This window comes from Mesoplodon mirus, assembly GCF_964341445.2.
Source record: "Mesoplodon mirus genome assembly, chromosome: 2".
Lineage (NCBI taxonomy): Eukaryota > Metazoa > Chordata > Mammalia > Artiodactyla > Ziphiidae > Mesoplodon > Mesoplodon mirus.
The window spans coordinates 168,694,358-168,707,479 of NC_138977.1; the positions used below are offsets into that span (position 1 = coordinate 168,694,358).

At 36.6% G+C, this 13,122-nt stretch overlaps 1 protein-coding gene across 2 annotated transcripts; it reads right to left on the bottom strand.

Moving 5' to 3' along the window:
• Positions 1 to 1,079: 1,079 nt before the first annotated feature.
• DCAF16 (DDB1 and CUL4 associated factor 16) lies at positions 1,080 to 13,072 on the bottom strand. 2 transcript variants are annotated; one of them, XM_082603829.1, is made up of 2 exons: positions 12,873 to 13,072; positions 1,080 to 4,179 (listed from the first exon to the last, which is right to left on the bottom strand). In XM_082603829.1, exon 2 carries the CDS (start codon positions 3,552 to 3,554, stop codon positions 2,904 to 2,906), a length of 651 nt encoding a protein of 216 aa, XP_082459955.1. In that variant the 5' UTR covers positions 3,555 to 4,179; positions 12,873 to 13,072; the 3' UTR covers positions 1,080 to 2,903. The 2 variants fall into 2 exon arrangements, with proteins under 2 accessions (XP_082459955.1, XP_082459956.1); XM_082603830.1 differs by having other exon boundaries at positions 1,080 to 4,194.
• Between the last annotated feature and the right edge of the window lie 50 nt (positions 13,073 to 13,122).

Below are 13,122 nucleotides of genomic sequence, written 5' to 3' on the forward strand. Positions count from 1 at the left end.
CTGTCCCATTTTCAAATATTTAAGGGCCAGTGTAAGGAGTAAGCTTATATTCTGTGACCCTAGCTCACAGTAAATGAGCATTTATGGCCAAAAGCCTCGGGGTAATTCACATTGGTTCAATTTATTTTAAAACTGATTTCTTATGTATATCATGATTTAATTTTGCACTCCCAGTGTCTGGATTATAGTAGGCATTCCATAATGTTATTAGATGAATGACTAAATTTCTATTTAAAACTAATGGGCTGCTCCAAAAGATATTGAATTCTCTAACAATGGAGCCAAAAGTAGAAAATCATTTATTATGTAAGAGAATTTATGTTTTCAGTAAGAAAACAACCCAAGTGACTTCTAAAGTCCTAATTGCTTTAAGAATCTACTCTAATATCAAAACACTGTTTTCACCATAGAGAAAAAGTTTTAGATGGATAGTTGTGATTGAAGTCTCAGCAAAATAATTCCCTAAAGGTGACCTAACATCTGCCCTCCTCCTGCCATGTCTAGATTTCTTCTGTTAGGAAGCTGATGGGCTTAAAAAAACACGTTTATGGTCTTCTGGGCTCAAGGTATCTGGACTGCGTCAACAAAAAGAGACTATCCGCACCAAGACAGAATAATACCTTTAAATAACATTGATGTCTGTTGGTTTAGAAATTGTTTCCTCACTCTTTTGATAAATATTTCTATAAATAGGGAATAAACTCATCCTTCTTTATCCTAATTATGGGGACTGCATTTAACCAAAGGCCCATGGCGGGAGAGTGTGAAAGTGGTAAATTCACCCCTAACCCCACACCATGGCGCACAAAAAGAAGTAAAGGCTTAAGGCTTATTTAGGTACCTATCATTTTGTGCAACCTGGAAATACTTATACACAAACAAATGGGTTCAAATCTGGGTCTTGACTGCATATCTGACCCTTTCCTCTTCAAGTATGTTTCTTTTCTAGAGCTGCCAAGTCACCTCCTATCAGATATACTGTATCTCTATGGACTCTATTCAGCACTTGGTGAATGTTGAATATGCCTTAAGCAAAGCAGAATCTATTTCATTCATGAAGAATAAATGACCATACTCTGTTCAGCATGTACAAAGCTGTTGGTTTATTCAGCTGGGAAGCTGGGGAAAGGCTTCCTTTGGGAATGAACAGCAAAAATGTGTTCATGAACAAGGCACTTTTACACACACACACACACACACATGCACACACACAGAGGCACATATTATGGTTACATAAACAGCAACAGATTTTAATTTTTAGACCCCTCTACCTCTTCCCAACTTCCCCTAAAAAAAAAAAACAGAAACAGGTTTTTGTAACATTTTAAAAACCAACTTCATAGAACATCTACATAGGAACAGTTACTGATACATTCAGTTACACTAACATTATATGGTTTCAGTTCAGTAACAAATTTTCCATTAACAAATATTTTCTCCTACCTACTATAATTCCCTCCTTTTTCCTTAAGAGAAGACAACCAAGGTTCAGCAGAAACTACTCATTAGGTTATAAACATTCTCCTCTCTCCTTAAAGTTGCTATACATTTATAGAATTTGTGATTCCATTAATGCTTCAATTTTTTGATGCCACACTGTATACAGCACTTAATTATGGAGAATAGGAAAAAGCAAAACTAAAATAAGGAAGGATATATGATATATCTTTAACAATCTGTTTTCTGATTCCCTTTAGATACCCAGTCAACTAGGATCACACAAAGGTTTCACTCTTTATTGTAGGTGTGTGAGAAGACTTACTGGTCTCATGCATTTTATGTATGTTGATTTCTACGTTTTGACTCATCTAAATAAACACAGCAAGATTCATTTACAAGGGTACATATGCTTTCTATTCAGCCAGAAAAAAAGTCTAAAGCTAGATGAAGAAAAACAATGATGCTAAAAAACTCTTCAACTTTAGACTGTATTAGGCTGAGATTTTCTGCAGTAAAGTTCCTGAAAAGTTTGCAATGGGCGTGGAAAGTGCATGAAGTACTGCTCCAGGGAACATCATACAGATGAAATACTTTAATCCACTAACATAAATCCTCTCTTAATTTTTTTCCCATTGGTCTTTGGAATGGGTTTTATTTGCTCTTGACTAAGGTCTGGATGCCAAGATGCAGGAAATATACTGCCTACGGAACAGGTGTCTGTTTAATCCCCAGGTATGATCTTATAAGCCACTTTAGCTAGAGACCGCCTGGTGGGAGCCTATAAAATGTTTATGCTGTAACGGCAGGTTCCATAATAGGTTTGGAGCAGTGTAGGCTACTACTACACTACTGCACTCCCTCCCCCCAAAATAGGAACTCCTAAAGGGTGCCATATGTAGGTCTACCAATATAAAAAGTGGGAGATAAATCCATATTCCCACCATTTTCTTTTATCTAGTTATTCAATTTAACTCAGCTACCTCCCTAAAAGTGAGTATCAGAGAAAAGTATGCTCAGAAAGGTGTTACTGGGAGTAGCTAACTTACCACTTTCCACAATGGCTATTCTGAAGGTTGGGTGACAAATGGGGTAGTGGCCTCCTTTTCCTTCCCATTAATAATTAGGTATCTAGTTAAGTCCATTAGACAGGCAGAGTAAACTGCGGGGAGAATTAAGTGTGGAGAATAGTCAACTTATCTCTTGTAATAAGGTCCCTTTTGACTAATTCTCTACTGAAGTTCTCATTTTAACCACAGGGTCTTTCAAAGTGAATGCTCACAATGCACATCTTCTGTAGTTGAGTTACAGGACTCTTGGGTATTATATTCAGTACTTGATCGTATTTTGGCATATCAGGACAGTTTGGTTGAGAAGATGTTTGTTAGTTCCTCAACTGTGGGCTGTGTAACTGTATTCCTTTCTCAACTGGCAACACGAGAGATATGAGAAGGAATGGTGGATCTTTATAGTGATGCAGTTAGGAGTTTGTTAACTGCCTTTTGGAAGTCAGTGTAGGAGTAAGTAGTGTTGATGGGTTCAGTGCGGGTTGTTTCCTTAACTGTTTTAGTTAACCAGCCACAGCAACAACCAGAAACACATGAATTAGGAATTTGTTTTAGGTACTCAGGTATGGGAGTGGCTCTACTCAATGTTCGGCTTAACTGTTTGGTGGCAAACTGCAGTGCCCCATTTAGAGTGGCATGATCTCTAGAAAGCCGGCTGGGACTCATAAGGGGCTTTTGAAAAGGTGGGACTCCACAAGAAGCTAGAGGAGGCCATTCAGGAATTGGTTCCAGTTTGGGTACACAATGGGAGCAATGGGAGAGTCTTAGTCCTATCTCTCGTAGTATATGGACTGGTGTGCTAGCATCCAAGAGTTTAGCATGATACAACCAGGAATTAGGATTTAAAGGTTTCCAAGTTGTAGAATATTTTAAAAGGCACTTAACCTGCCAGGCAAGACTCTCAAGAGGTGTTAGGTTGGGCACCACAGGGTCCTCTTCTTCAGAGGAATCCCACTCTTCCCCAGAACTCTCATTTAGGTAGTTAGCATTTTCTTCTTCCTCACTTTCTGATTCTGATAAGGGGTCAGGAGAGGGATTTCTAGGACCCATTAGAATAGAACAACAGTATAGAAAAAAAGGTACCAGAAAAAGGTAACAATCTAAGCCAGTAAAACACTAACACTGGCAAATAGAAGCAGAAGATGAGAAATCCTTTCAATAGGATTCATTTGTCTGTTTCTCAGTCTGTTACACACACACAGTATGCCTCTGGCTCGCACCACTGTGCAGTTCTTCAAGATTATGTTGTATATTCTTCACTTACAAAGAAGACAGCTCAGTTCTCAGGACCAGTTCAGTGTGTAAAATTTAGTCACTTACCAGTGGCACAGGTCAGAGTCTCTCCTTCAAATCCTGGCTACCCAAGAAGAGAAGGGGTCCTCATCTAGGCAAGCTGATTTTCTTAGCATGGTCTCAACTGGTTGTGAAATTATGAAGAGACACTTTGTGTACTCTTTTTTGCTGGCAGGGATATTATATCTATTTTGTAATGAAAAGAAACTCAGTGGTCGCCTTCTTTGTCCGCTGGTGCAGCAACTTTTGTGCAGGGGGATGGTGGGACGAGTTGTCAAGGATCTGTCTGGTGTGCACGGATCCGATGTTTTCCATAGGTGGTGCAAATGTCCTTGGGAACTGGTGACTTAGTTGTTGGACTATCTGGAAAGGTAGCCTTAACCTGTGAATGAGAAGACTAGAGACATGATATTAAAGCCTGAAAGCACTGGGTAACATTATTATCCATCTAACTTCACAGACTATCCAAGCACATGATGTTGAGCAAGAAGCCGTATCAGCTTTCCCATCTCTAGCACATAGGTTTAGGCAGAGTTTCCTACTGGGAATGGACCCTACCATGACAAAATTGGGAAGGAGAGCCTGGGGCCACTTTAATCTTTTCTTGGAACATATCTGGGCTAGTTTGTTTTTTATCATGCAGTTCTAGCCCAGGAAATTACTTCTGCAAAAGCAGATCCCTTATGCCCCAAACTCCAAATAGGGAGCTATAAAAGATATCTTTTTTAATCTTTAGAGGTGCTTGTTGGGATTAGTTCTAGGGGACCTGTGCTGGTTGTAGAGTTCTATACGTTAGAACTCTTGCTGGGACCCCAGAGGTTGTGGTCCTATGACCATACTCAACAGATAATGAGGGAAGATGGCAGGTATAAATCTTAATATAGCAGGAGTTACAATGAATACAAACAGCTTAAATTGACAATTAAAAGGCAGACACTCAGACTGGATCAACAAAACAAAACAAGATTTAACAATATGCTGCTAACAAAAGATATTTTAAAGCAAAAAGACCCCAAAAAGGTCAAAGCTAAAAATATGAAAAAATATGTATCAGGTAACTGTGGACTAGAATAAAGCTGGGACAGCAATCTTAATATCCAACAAAAAAGATTTCAAGCCAAAAAAATATAAGGGACAAAGATCGATGATAATACTAGTAAAAGGAAAACAATGAAAGTGATACATTCATCATAAACATCTAAGACCCTAAAAGCACATCCTCAAAATTTCTCTAGTAACAACTAATAGAACTGACAGGGGAATATAAGCAGGGATACAAGCATTCTGAAAAAGTTAAAATATTAATATACTTTAGATATTATATTATTTAAGTATACAAAACTCTATACCAAACAGAACAGATATTAAGTACACACACACACACAAATAGTTCATGCATTAGGTTATAAAGTATAACTAGATTCCAAAGGGTCAATTTTATTTAGACTAAATTCTCTAACCATAATGCAATAAAAGTAAATATTAAAGGTTAGTTAAAAGTAATCCTGTTAGGAAACTAGCTCATGAATTAATAAAATGGAAATCATAAAAGATATTAGACATAAAACTGAATAATAATATAACCCCACAAGCGAAAATTTGTGGGGTATGGCCAAACCAGTACCTAGAAGAAATTTATAGCTTTGAATACATTGATGAGGAAACAAGGAAGTTTAAATACGCACAAGTTAAGCATTCAATTCAAGACAATGGAAAAGCACAACAGCAAAATAAGCAGAAAGGAAATAATAAAGGCAGAAATTAAATGGTATATAAAAGAATAATAGAGTGATAAAACTGAAAGATGGTTTTCTGAAAATATGAATAAGAAAAACAAAACTAGTGAGTTATCAGGAAAGAGATTTAAAAATACCCCCCCAAAATTAAAAACATAATATATGCTAAAATGTGAAAACCGAGATAAAATGGCTAAATTCTAGAAGAATATAAAATACTAAAATTTGTACAGGAAGAAATAGATAACTTGAATAAAACAGACCAGTATTAAAGAAACTCAAAAGGTAAAAACCTCCTATTAAAAACACCAGGTGCAAATGGTTTTATAAGAGAGTTCCACTAAACTTCCAAGGAAATTAATACATATTTTATATAAGTTGTTCCAGAAAAAAGAAAAATAGCATAAAACTACTTTTATGAGGATAATAATATATTAATTCCAAATCTAGAGATGAAGCGAATAAGGCTCATTTCACTTGCAAAAATTTCAAATATTACCTAACAAAATGTAATAGTGTATTAAAGAAAAAAAGAATGTCATAATTATGTAGAGCTTATCATAGGAAAGCAAGAATATCTCAACTTCATAAAACTTATAAATATAAGTCACTACAGCAATAAAATAAATTAGATAGTTTTATTAACTATGGATATTTAACCGTTCTTGGTTCTTGATCAACACCTATTTATGTTTTAAAAAACAAAATGCTCTTACCAAACTAGGAAGAGAAAGTTACTTTCTCAACAAGGTAAAAATTATCTACGAAAAACTTTCAGCAAATATCCTAAATGAGAAACTTCAGATATATTCCCTTTAAAAATGAAATTAGGGAATTCCCTGGTGGTGCAGTCGTTAGGAATCCGCCTCTCAATGCAAGGGACAAGGGTTCTATCCGTGGTCCAGGAAGATCCCACATACCGCGGAGCAACTAAGCCCGTGCCCCACGACAACTGAGCCTGTGCTCTAGAGCCCGCGCGCCTAGAGCCCGTGCTCCACAAGGAAGAATAGCCCCCGTTCGCCGCAACTAGAGAAAGCCCGAGCGCAGCAACAAACACCCAACGCAGCCAAAAATTAATTAATTAATTAAAAAATGAAATTAGATAAAGATGATAAGGACTGATATTGTGTAACAAAGTACTAAAGTCCTAATCAATGTTTTTTTTTTAAAAAGGTGTGAGAACTGGAAAAAAAGATATAAAACTACTAATTTACAGATGATATGGTCATCTAACATTAAAAAAGCCTAACTTATAAACTATTAGAGCTAATAAAAGAGTTCAACAAAGTTCCTGGATCTGAGATTAACCTACGACTATTCATTAATTTATTTATATAGCACTTAAAATTTTCCAGGTACTATTCTAGGAACTGCACAAATGTTAACTCATTTAAAATTCCCCTAACAATCCTGTAAGAGGTACTTTTATTGTTCCCATTTTATACATGAGGTTTAAGCTACCTGTCCAGGGTCATATATCTACTAAGTGATAGAATCAGGATTTGACCCCAGGCACTCTTAACACCAGCAATACTAACCATGAAATGTATTACATACATCACTTGCACAATAGGGGCAAAAAAAAAAACCTATAAAGGATTTAAGAACTAATCAATAATATGCGAGACCTCTATGAAGAAGACTGTAAAATTCTAATGAAGGACATAGATGATTTAAAACAGACAGACATTCCATGCTCTTGGATGGAACAATGAATATTATAAAGAACTTTTTTCCAAATTAATTTATACAATTCCAATGTGTTAAGAATAAAATTCCACATATAACTAAACAAACTATTTAAACAGAAGAGTAAAATAAATATCATGGCCTACAGGATATTAACACATATTATTACACGTTACAGAAGTCACAGAAATTAAAATAGGGTGGTTAGTTTAAGAACAAATAGTCCAATGGAACAAAGCTCAGAAACAGAGCCACATAAGACTTAAGAATGTAGTATACAGTAAAGTTGGCACATAAATCAAGGGGGAATGAATGCATTTAGTATATAATAATATTGGTAAAAACTGGCTCATTACATGAAGAAAAATAAAACTGTATACCTATATAATGCCACATACAAAGGAGGACTCATGACAGGTTAAAGACCTAAGTGAGAATTGTAAAACTATATAGTTAATAGAATATAATGCAGGAGAATATCTTTGTGACTTAGGGGCAGAGAAGCACTTCTGAAAAAAACATAAAGCACAAGACCAAAATACGATGAATTCAATCACATCAAAATGAATATTTTTGGACTGAACTAAACACATCAAGAACAAAGTTAACTACAAACAACAACAACCAAAAAGGTAGCAATCTCAATAAAGAAATGGACAAAGGACAAAAATATACAATTTACAGAAGAGAAAATCCATAGGCCATTAACTATATGATGTGTTAAGAGATATCACATTATTCTATTATTTTGGTAAAAATTAGAAAGCTGGAAAGTGCCAAGTGTTCATGAGGGGACTAAAGGAACTCCCTTAGAAACCAGCACTACTGGTGGGATTACAGACTGGGGTAACCTTTCTGAAGAGCAATCTGGCAGCACTACTTAGTCAAACTATTGCACAACTCATGATGTAGGAATTCCACTCGGGTATATATAGCAGAGAAATTCTCCATAAGACCAACATGTACTCTGGGGAGTCATCTTTGGTGGTAAAGAAATAGAAGCATTCCAGGCTTCCACCACTGGAGGAGTGGACAGGTAACATGTGTTAAAAGCACATTAGAAGTATACATAGCAACACGGATGGACTAAAGGCATAGGTCTAAACGAAAAAAGCAAAACCAAAATATCAAGATCCCACTCATGCCATCACGTAGGAATGATTTCCAAAATGAAAGTTAGTAAACATCTCTAGTTTCAAATACACACTGAAGTGGATATGGTCTGGTTTCATGTCAGTACTATTCCTCTAAAAAACATTTCTCTGGCTTCTACTCATTCTTTATCTAATTTAGTTCTCTGCAGTGTCTGGCACGTATTAGGGGCTTAGCAAATTTTTTGGAAAAATTAATGAGAGAATGATGAAGGCCTGCTGTAAGTAACTATACAAGCATGTTTCACTTTTATTCTAGGGAGACAAAAATTCCTAAATTATATTCAGGTGATTTGGTACTATGTTGTACAAAGACAAATGAAATAATTTTTTTAAACAAGATCAACAAAGATAATGCTACTAAAGCAATATAAAGGTCACTGCTTATAACTTCATCTTTAAGAACATGAGTGCAAATACTTCTAAAAGTTTATAATATTATTACCTACTTCAATCTGAAAACAAAAGGAAAATTTAAAACGTACCGTATTTTATTGAGACAGGTGTTTACTTTTTAATTAATTAATTAATCAATTAATTAATTAATATTGGCTGTGTTGGGTCTTTGTTGCTGCGCCCGGGGCTTTCTTTAGTGCGGCGAGTGGGGGCTACTCTTCGTTGTGGTGTGCGGGCTTCTCTTTGTGGTGGCTTCTCTTGTTGCAGAGCACGGGCTCAGTAGTTGTGGCTCCCGGGCTCTAGAGCACAGGCTCAGTAGTTGTGGCGCACGGGCTTAGTTGCTCCCTGGCATGTGTGATCTTCCCGGACCAGGGCTCGAACCTGTGTCCCCTGCATTGGCAGGCGGATTCTTAACCACTGCACCACCAGGGAAGTCCCCAGGGGTTAGCTTTTAATTCTTCTGTCCTCTTATATTTTTACTATTTTCATTTCAACCAGATTCCATTTGCATGATTATTGATTGGCTGGCTATACTCAGTAATTATGTTCCTCAAAGCATTCTTTAAAAGGCTCACTCTACTTTTTCTTGTTAAGCATACATAAGTCAAAGTTTCTTTGAAGGCATATGTAAATTCTAGAGTGAACCCATCACTGTTACCTCTTTACATTCCATTGAGTAATAATACCCTCATATCAAAAGTGAATTAACCACTTACTCTGTACACTCCCATGCATAATTTACTTTGAAAGAACCATTTTTCTGTAATTTCAGAAATAGCCTTACCATACGAATTAGTTAGTTTGCTTAGTTTAGTTGCTACAATGTGTTCTTTTCCCTATAGCATTAAAAGCAAAAGTCAAGACACAGGTAAGCTAAAGGCAGTGAATTTAAGCTTAATATAGCATCTTTTTTTTTTTACCAGTTTTATCGAGGCATGATTGACAAATTACATATATTTAACATGTACAATGTGATGCTTTGATATATGTATTCACTGTGAAATGGTTACCACAATCAAGCTAATTAACATATCCATCACCTCAGTTACTATTTTTTTTTTTTGCATGTGATGATAACACTCGAGATCTATTCTCAGCAAATTTCAAGTATACATGATCAACTATAGTCACCATGATGTACATTAGGTCTCCAGAAAGTTTGTATGCTTTGATACCTATTTCCTCCACCTGCTAGCCACTGATAACTCCCATTCTACTCTTTATTACTATGAGTTCAACTTTTTAAGATTCCACATATAAGTGGGATCATACATTATTTGTCTTTCTGTGTCTGGTTTATTTCACATGGCAGAATGTCCTCCAGGTTGACCCATGTTGTTGTAAGTTGCACGATTTCCTTCTTTTTAAAGACTGAATTGTGTATGTATATAAATGTCACATCTTCTTTATTCATTCATTCATTGATGGACACTTAGATTATTTCCATATCTTGGTTACTGTGAATAATGCTGCAATAAACATGGGAATGCAGATATATCTTTGAGATAGTAATTTTATCCTTTGAATATATACCAAGAAGGGGGATTGCTGGATCATATGATAGCTCTATTTTTACTTTTTTGAGGAACCTCCATATTGTTTCCCACCAATGTGTATATAAGGGTCCTCATCCTCACCAACACTTGTTATCTTCTGACTTTTTGATAACAGCCATCCTGACAGGTATGAAGTGATACCTTATTGTGGTTTTGATTTGCATTTCCCTGATGATTATGATGTTGAGCTCCTTTTCATATACATGTTGGCCATTTGTAGGTGTTCTCTGGAAAAATGTCTATTCAGGTCCTTTGCTCATTTTTAAAGCAGGTTATTATTAATTTTTTTGCTACTGAATTATATGAGTCCTTATATATTTTTGATATTAACATCTTACGGGATATATGGTTGAAAGTATTTGCTTCCACTCCAAAGGCTGCCATTTTTGTAATCTAGTATCTTTTTTTTAACTTTTCAGATAATGTTCCAAAAATACTGAACAAAAACATGTTATTAATCCCCCCTGCCCAAGCTGGTCAAAATATAGTTAGGCTGACCTCTGGTGGCCAGATGCCTCATCCTTCAGTAATGACAAAATGGTATGAAGTCACCTCTCATTTGTGGGTAACCAAATAAAATATGGTAAATGAAATAATATTGTTAGAAACTTCACAGTTAAACAAAGCAACAAAGGTAGCAGGCACCCAAAGCATAAGGAGAGTTGAGCAATTAAAGGCCACAAAATAAGAAAAATTCCTCCAAATATTAGTTTGTTCTTTTAGTTCACCAGTTGATTTTACATGAAAAACAAATGGTATATTCCAGTGGTTCCCAAAGTAAGAATAGTTCTACACTATCTAATACTGTAGTCACTAGCCCCATGTCTATTGAGCAGTTTAAAATGTAGCTAGTGTAAAATAATTCCCAATTCCAAAGACTTAATAGGAAAAAAAAAGAATGTAAGTTATCTCATCAATATAATTTATGTTGAGTACCTGCTGAAATGATATTTTGGATAGAGTTGGTTTAAAAATTAATGCCCGTTCTAAGTTTCTTTCACCACAGCTGTCTAGGCATTCTACATTTTAGCTACAGTGAGATTATAAATGTTATCAAATATATTCCATGCACTCTTAAACCTCTATGCTTTCCCTCTAGCTGATTAACCTAAAATACCCACCCCTCTTGCCTTTTCAGAAATTAGACATCCTGATAATTTTGAAATTATGGGCAACCCAACTGCTACCACATTTACTATTTTAACTAGCATTTGAATACCTGCAATGTTTCAGGAATTAGGACTATGAAGAGAATAGATGAATAAATTATGGCATGCTCATACAACAGAATTCTAAAGCAACCTATATGTACCTCAGTTTCCTCTTCTTAAAAAGACAGAAAGAACTTACAAGGGTTGTGCCTAAGGATTAAATGAAGTAAAGTGCTTAGAACAGTGTCTTGGCATATAAGGTGGTGAAATAAAATTCATATTCTATGGCAAGACAAGAAAAATTTAAACATAAAGTTTTTCTCTGCCTGTTTGGGCCTCCTCCCTCCCCTTTAGTGTGTGTTGTGTATCTACACTAACCAAACCTCCTTAGGAAATAACCTTCCTTCTTAATCTTGTAAGGAGTCAAGATGACCCATGACCTACTACTCCCTTTGTAACTATAGCTCTGGATTGTGTAAACTGTCAACAATACGTCATTTGACATATAACCCTTTGTCTCAAAAACATATATTACTATGCTTAGACCTCAAAAGGGCAGGACAGTCCTCAGAGCTTCCTGAAAGATTGTCTCACAGGTTATAACCCTCAGGTTGGCTTGAATAAAATTTTCCATTTCTTTCCTAGAAGAAAGAAATTAATTTTTCCTCGAAAAAGGGTCCAAAAGGTGTTGTTATTGTTATGGAAATATCAATATGAATAAACCTCAAAAATAATACTGAATGAAAAAAGCAAGTTGCACATAGGATCATTCATATAATGTTAGAACATGAAAACAATACAAGATACTTATTCAGAGATTTATTCATATATCATTAATACATAAAAATTAACAGTAAATTCAGAAAATCCATTGCTGCTGGGGAGGAAAGGTAGTTCAACAGGAAAGAAAGAAGGCGTACAGGCTGCTTTGTAATCTATTTCTTTAGATGTTAATTTTTGTCTCAAATAATTCCATTAAAAAACAGTTTAAAGACTTAGTTCCTGCCGGAAGGCACTCCAAATTTCTTTATCTTACCATTACCCTAAACTCTTTTTCCATTCTGTGTTGAAAACATTGCCGTTATGCACCTCTGTAAACAGGCCTCGAAAGCCGGTACATCTAGAACAAGCTGTACCTAAATTAACCCGGGCCTCTCTTCCTATACTGCCTTCCACGTTTGCAGACTCTCCACCAGACGCGGACCTAAGGCTTAAAAATACTGCGGCCCGCCTCAGTCTGGAGACCTCGGAACATCCTCCTTTTCAGTAGAAACCGGGCCGCCGCCCAGCACTCCCGCACGCCCTAGCTCTCCCTTCTTGACGGATTTCCGAACGAACCCCTCCTCCCCTTCAGCGGGAGCAGGGATTTTTCCCCTCGGCAGATTCCCTTTCTCACCCAAGGAGGATCCGTTCTTCTTCCTCGCCTCACTCCCAGCCACAAGACACGACTAAGCCTAGCACCACCAGCTCTGTTCCAACAGTCACTCCGCCGCAAGGCTCGCACTCCGGTGGATACCACGTCCGGTGGCGCCAACTCCTCCTCCTCTTAGAAACGCCACTTCCCACGCGGAAAACGGTTTAAAAGACCGTAAGCGCAAGCGCCCCATCGGTGGGGTTGAAAGGGGTGGACCCATCTCTTCCCACTC

Coding starts and splice junctions, on each gene's coding strand:
- DCAF16 (XM_082603829.1), bottom strand. CDS start 3,554: ATGGGTCCTAGAAATCCCTCTCCTGACCCCTTATCAGAATCAGAAAGT.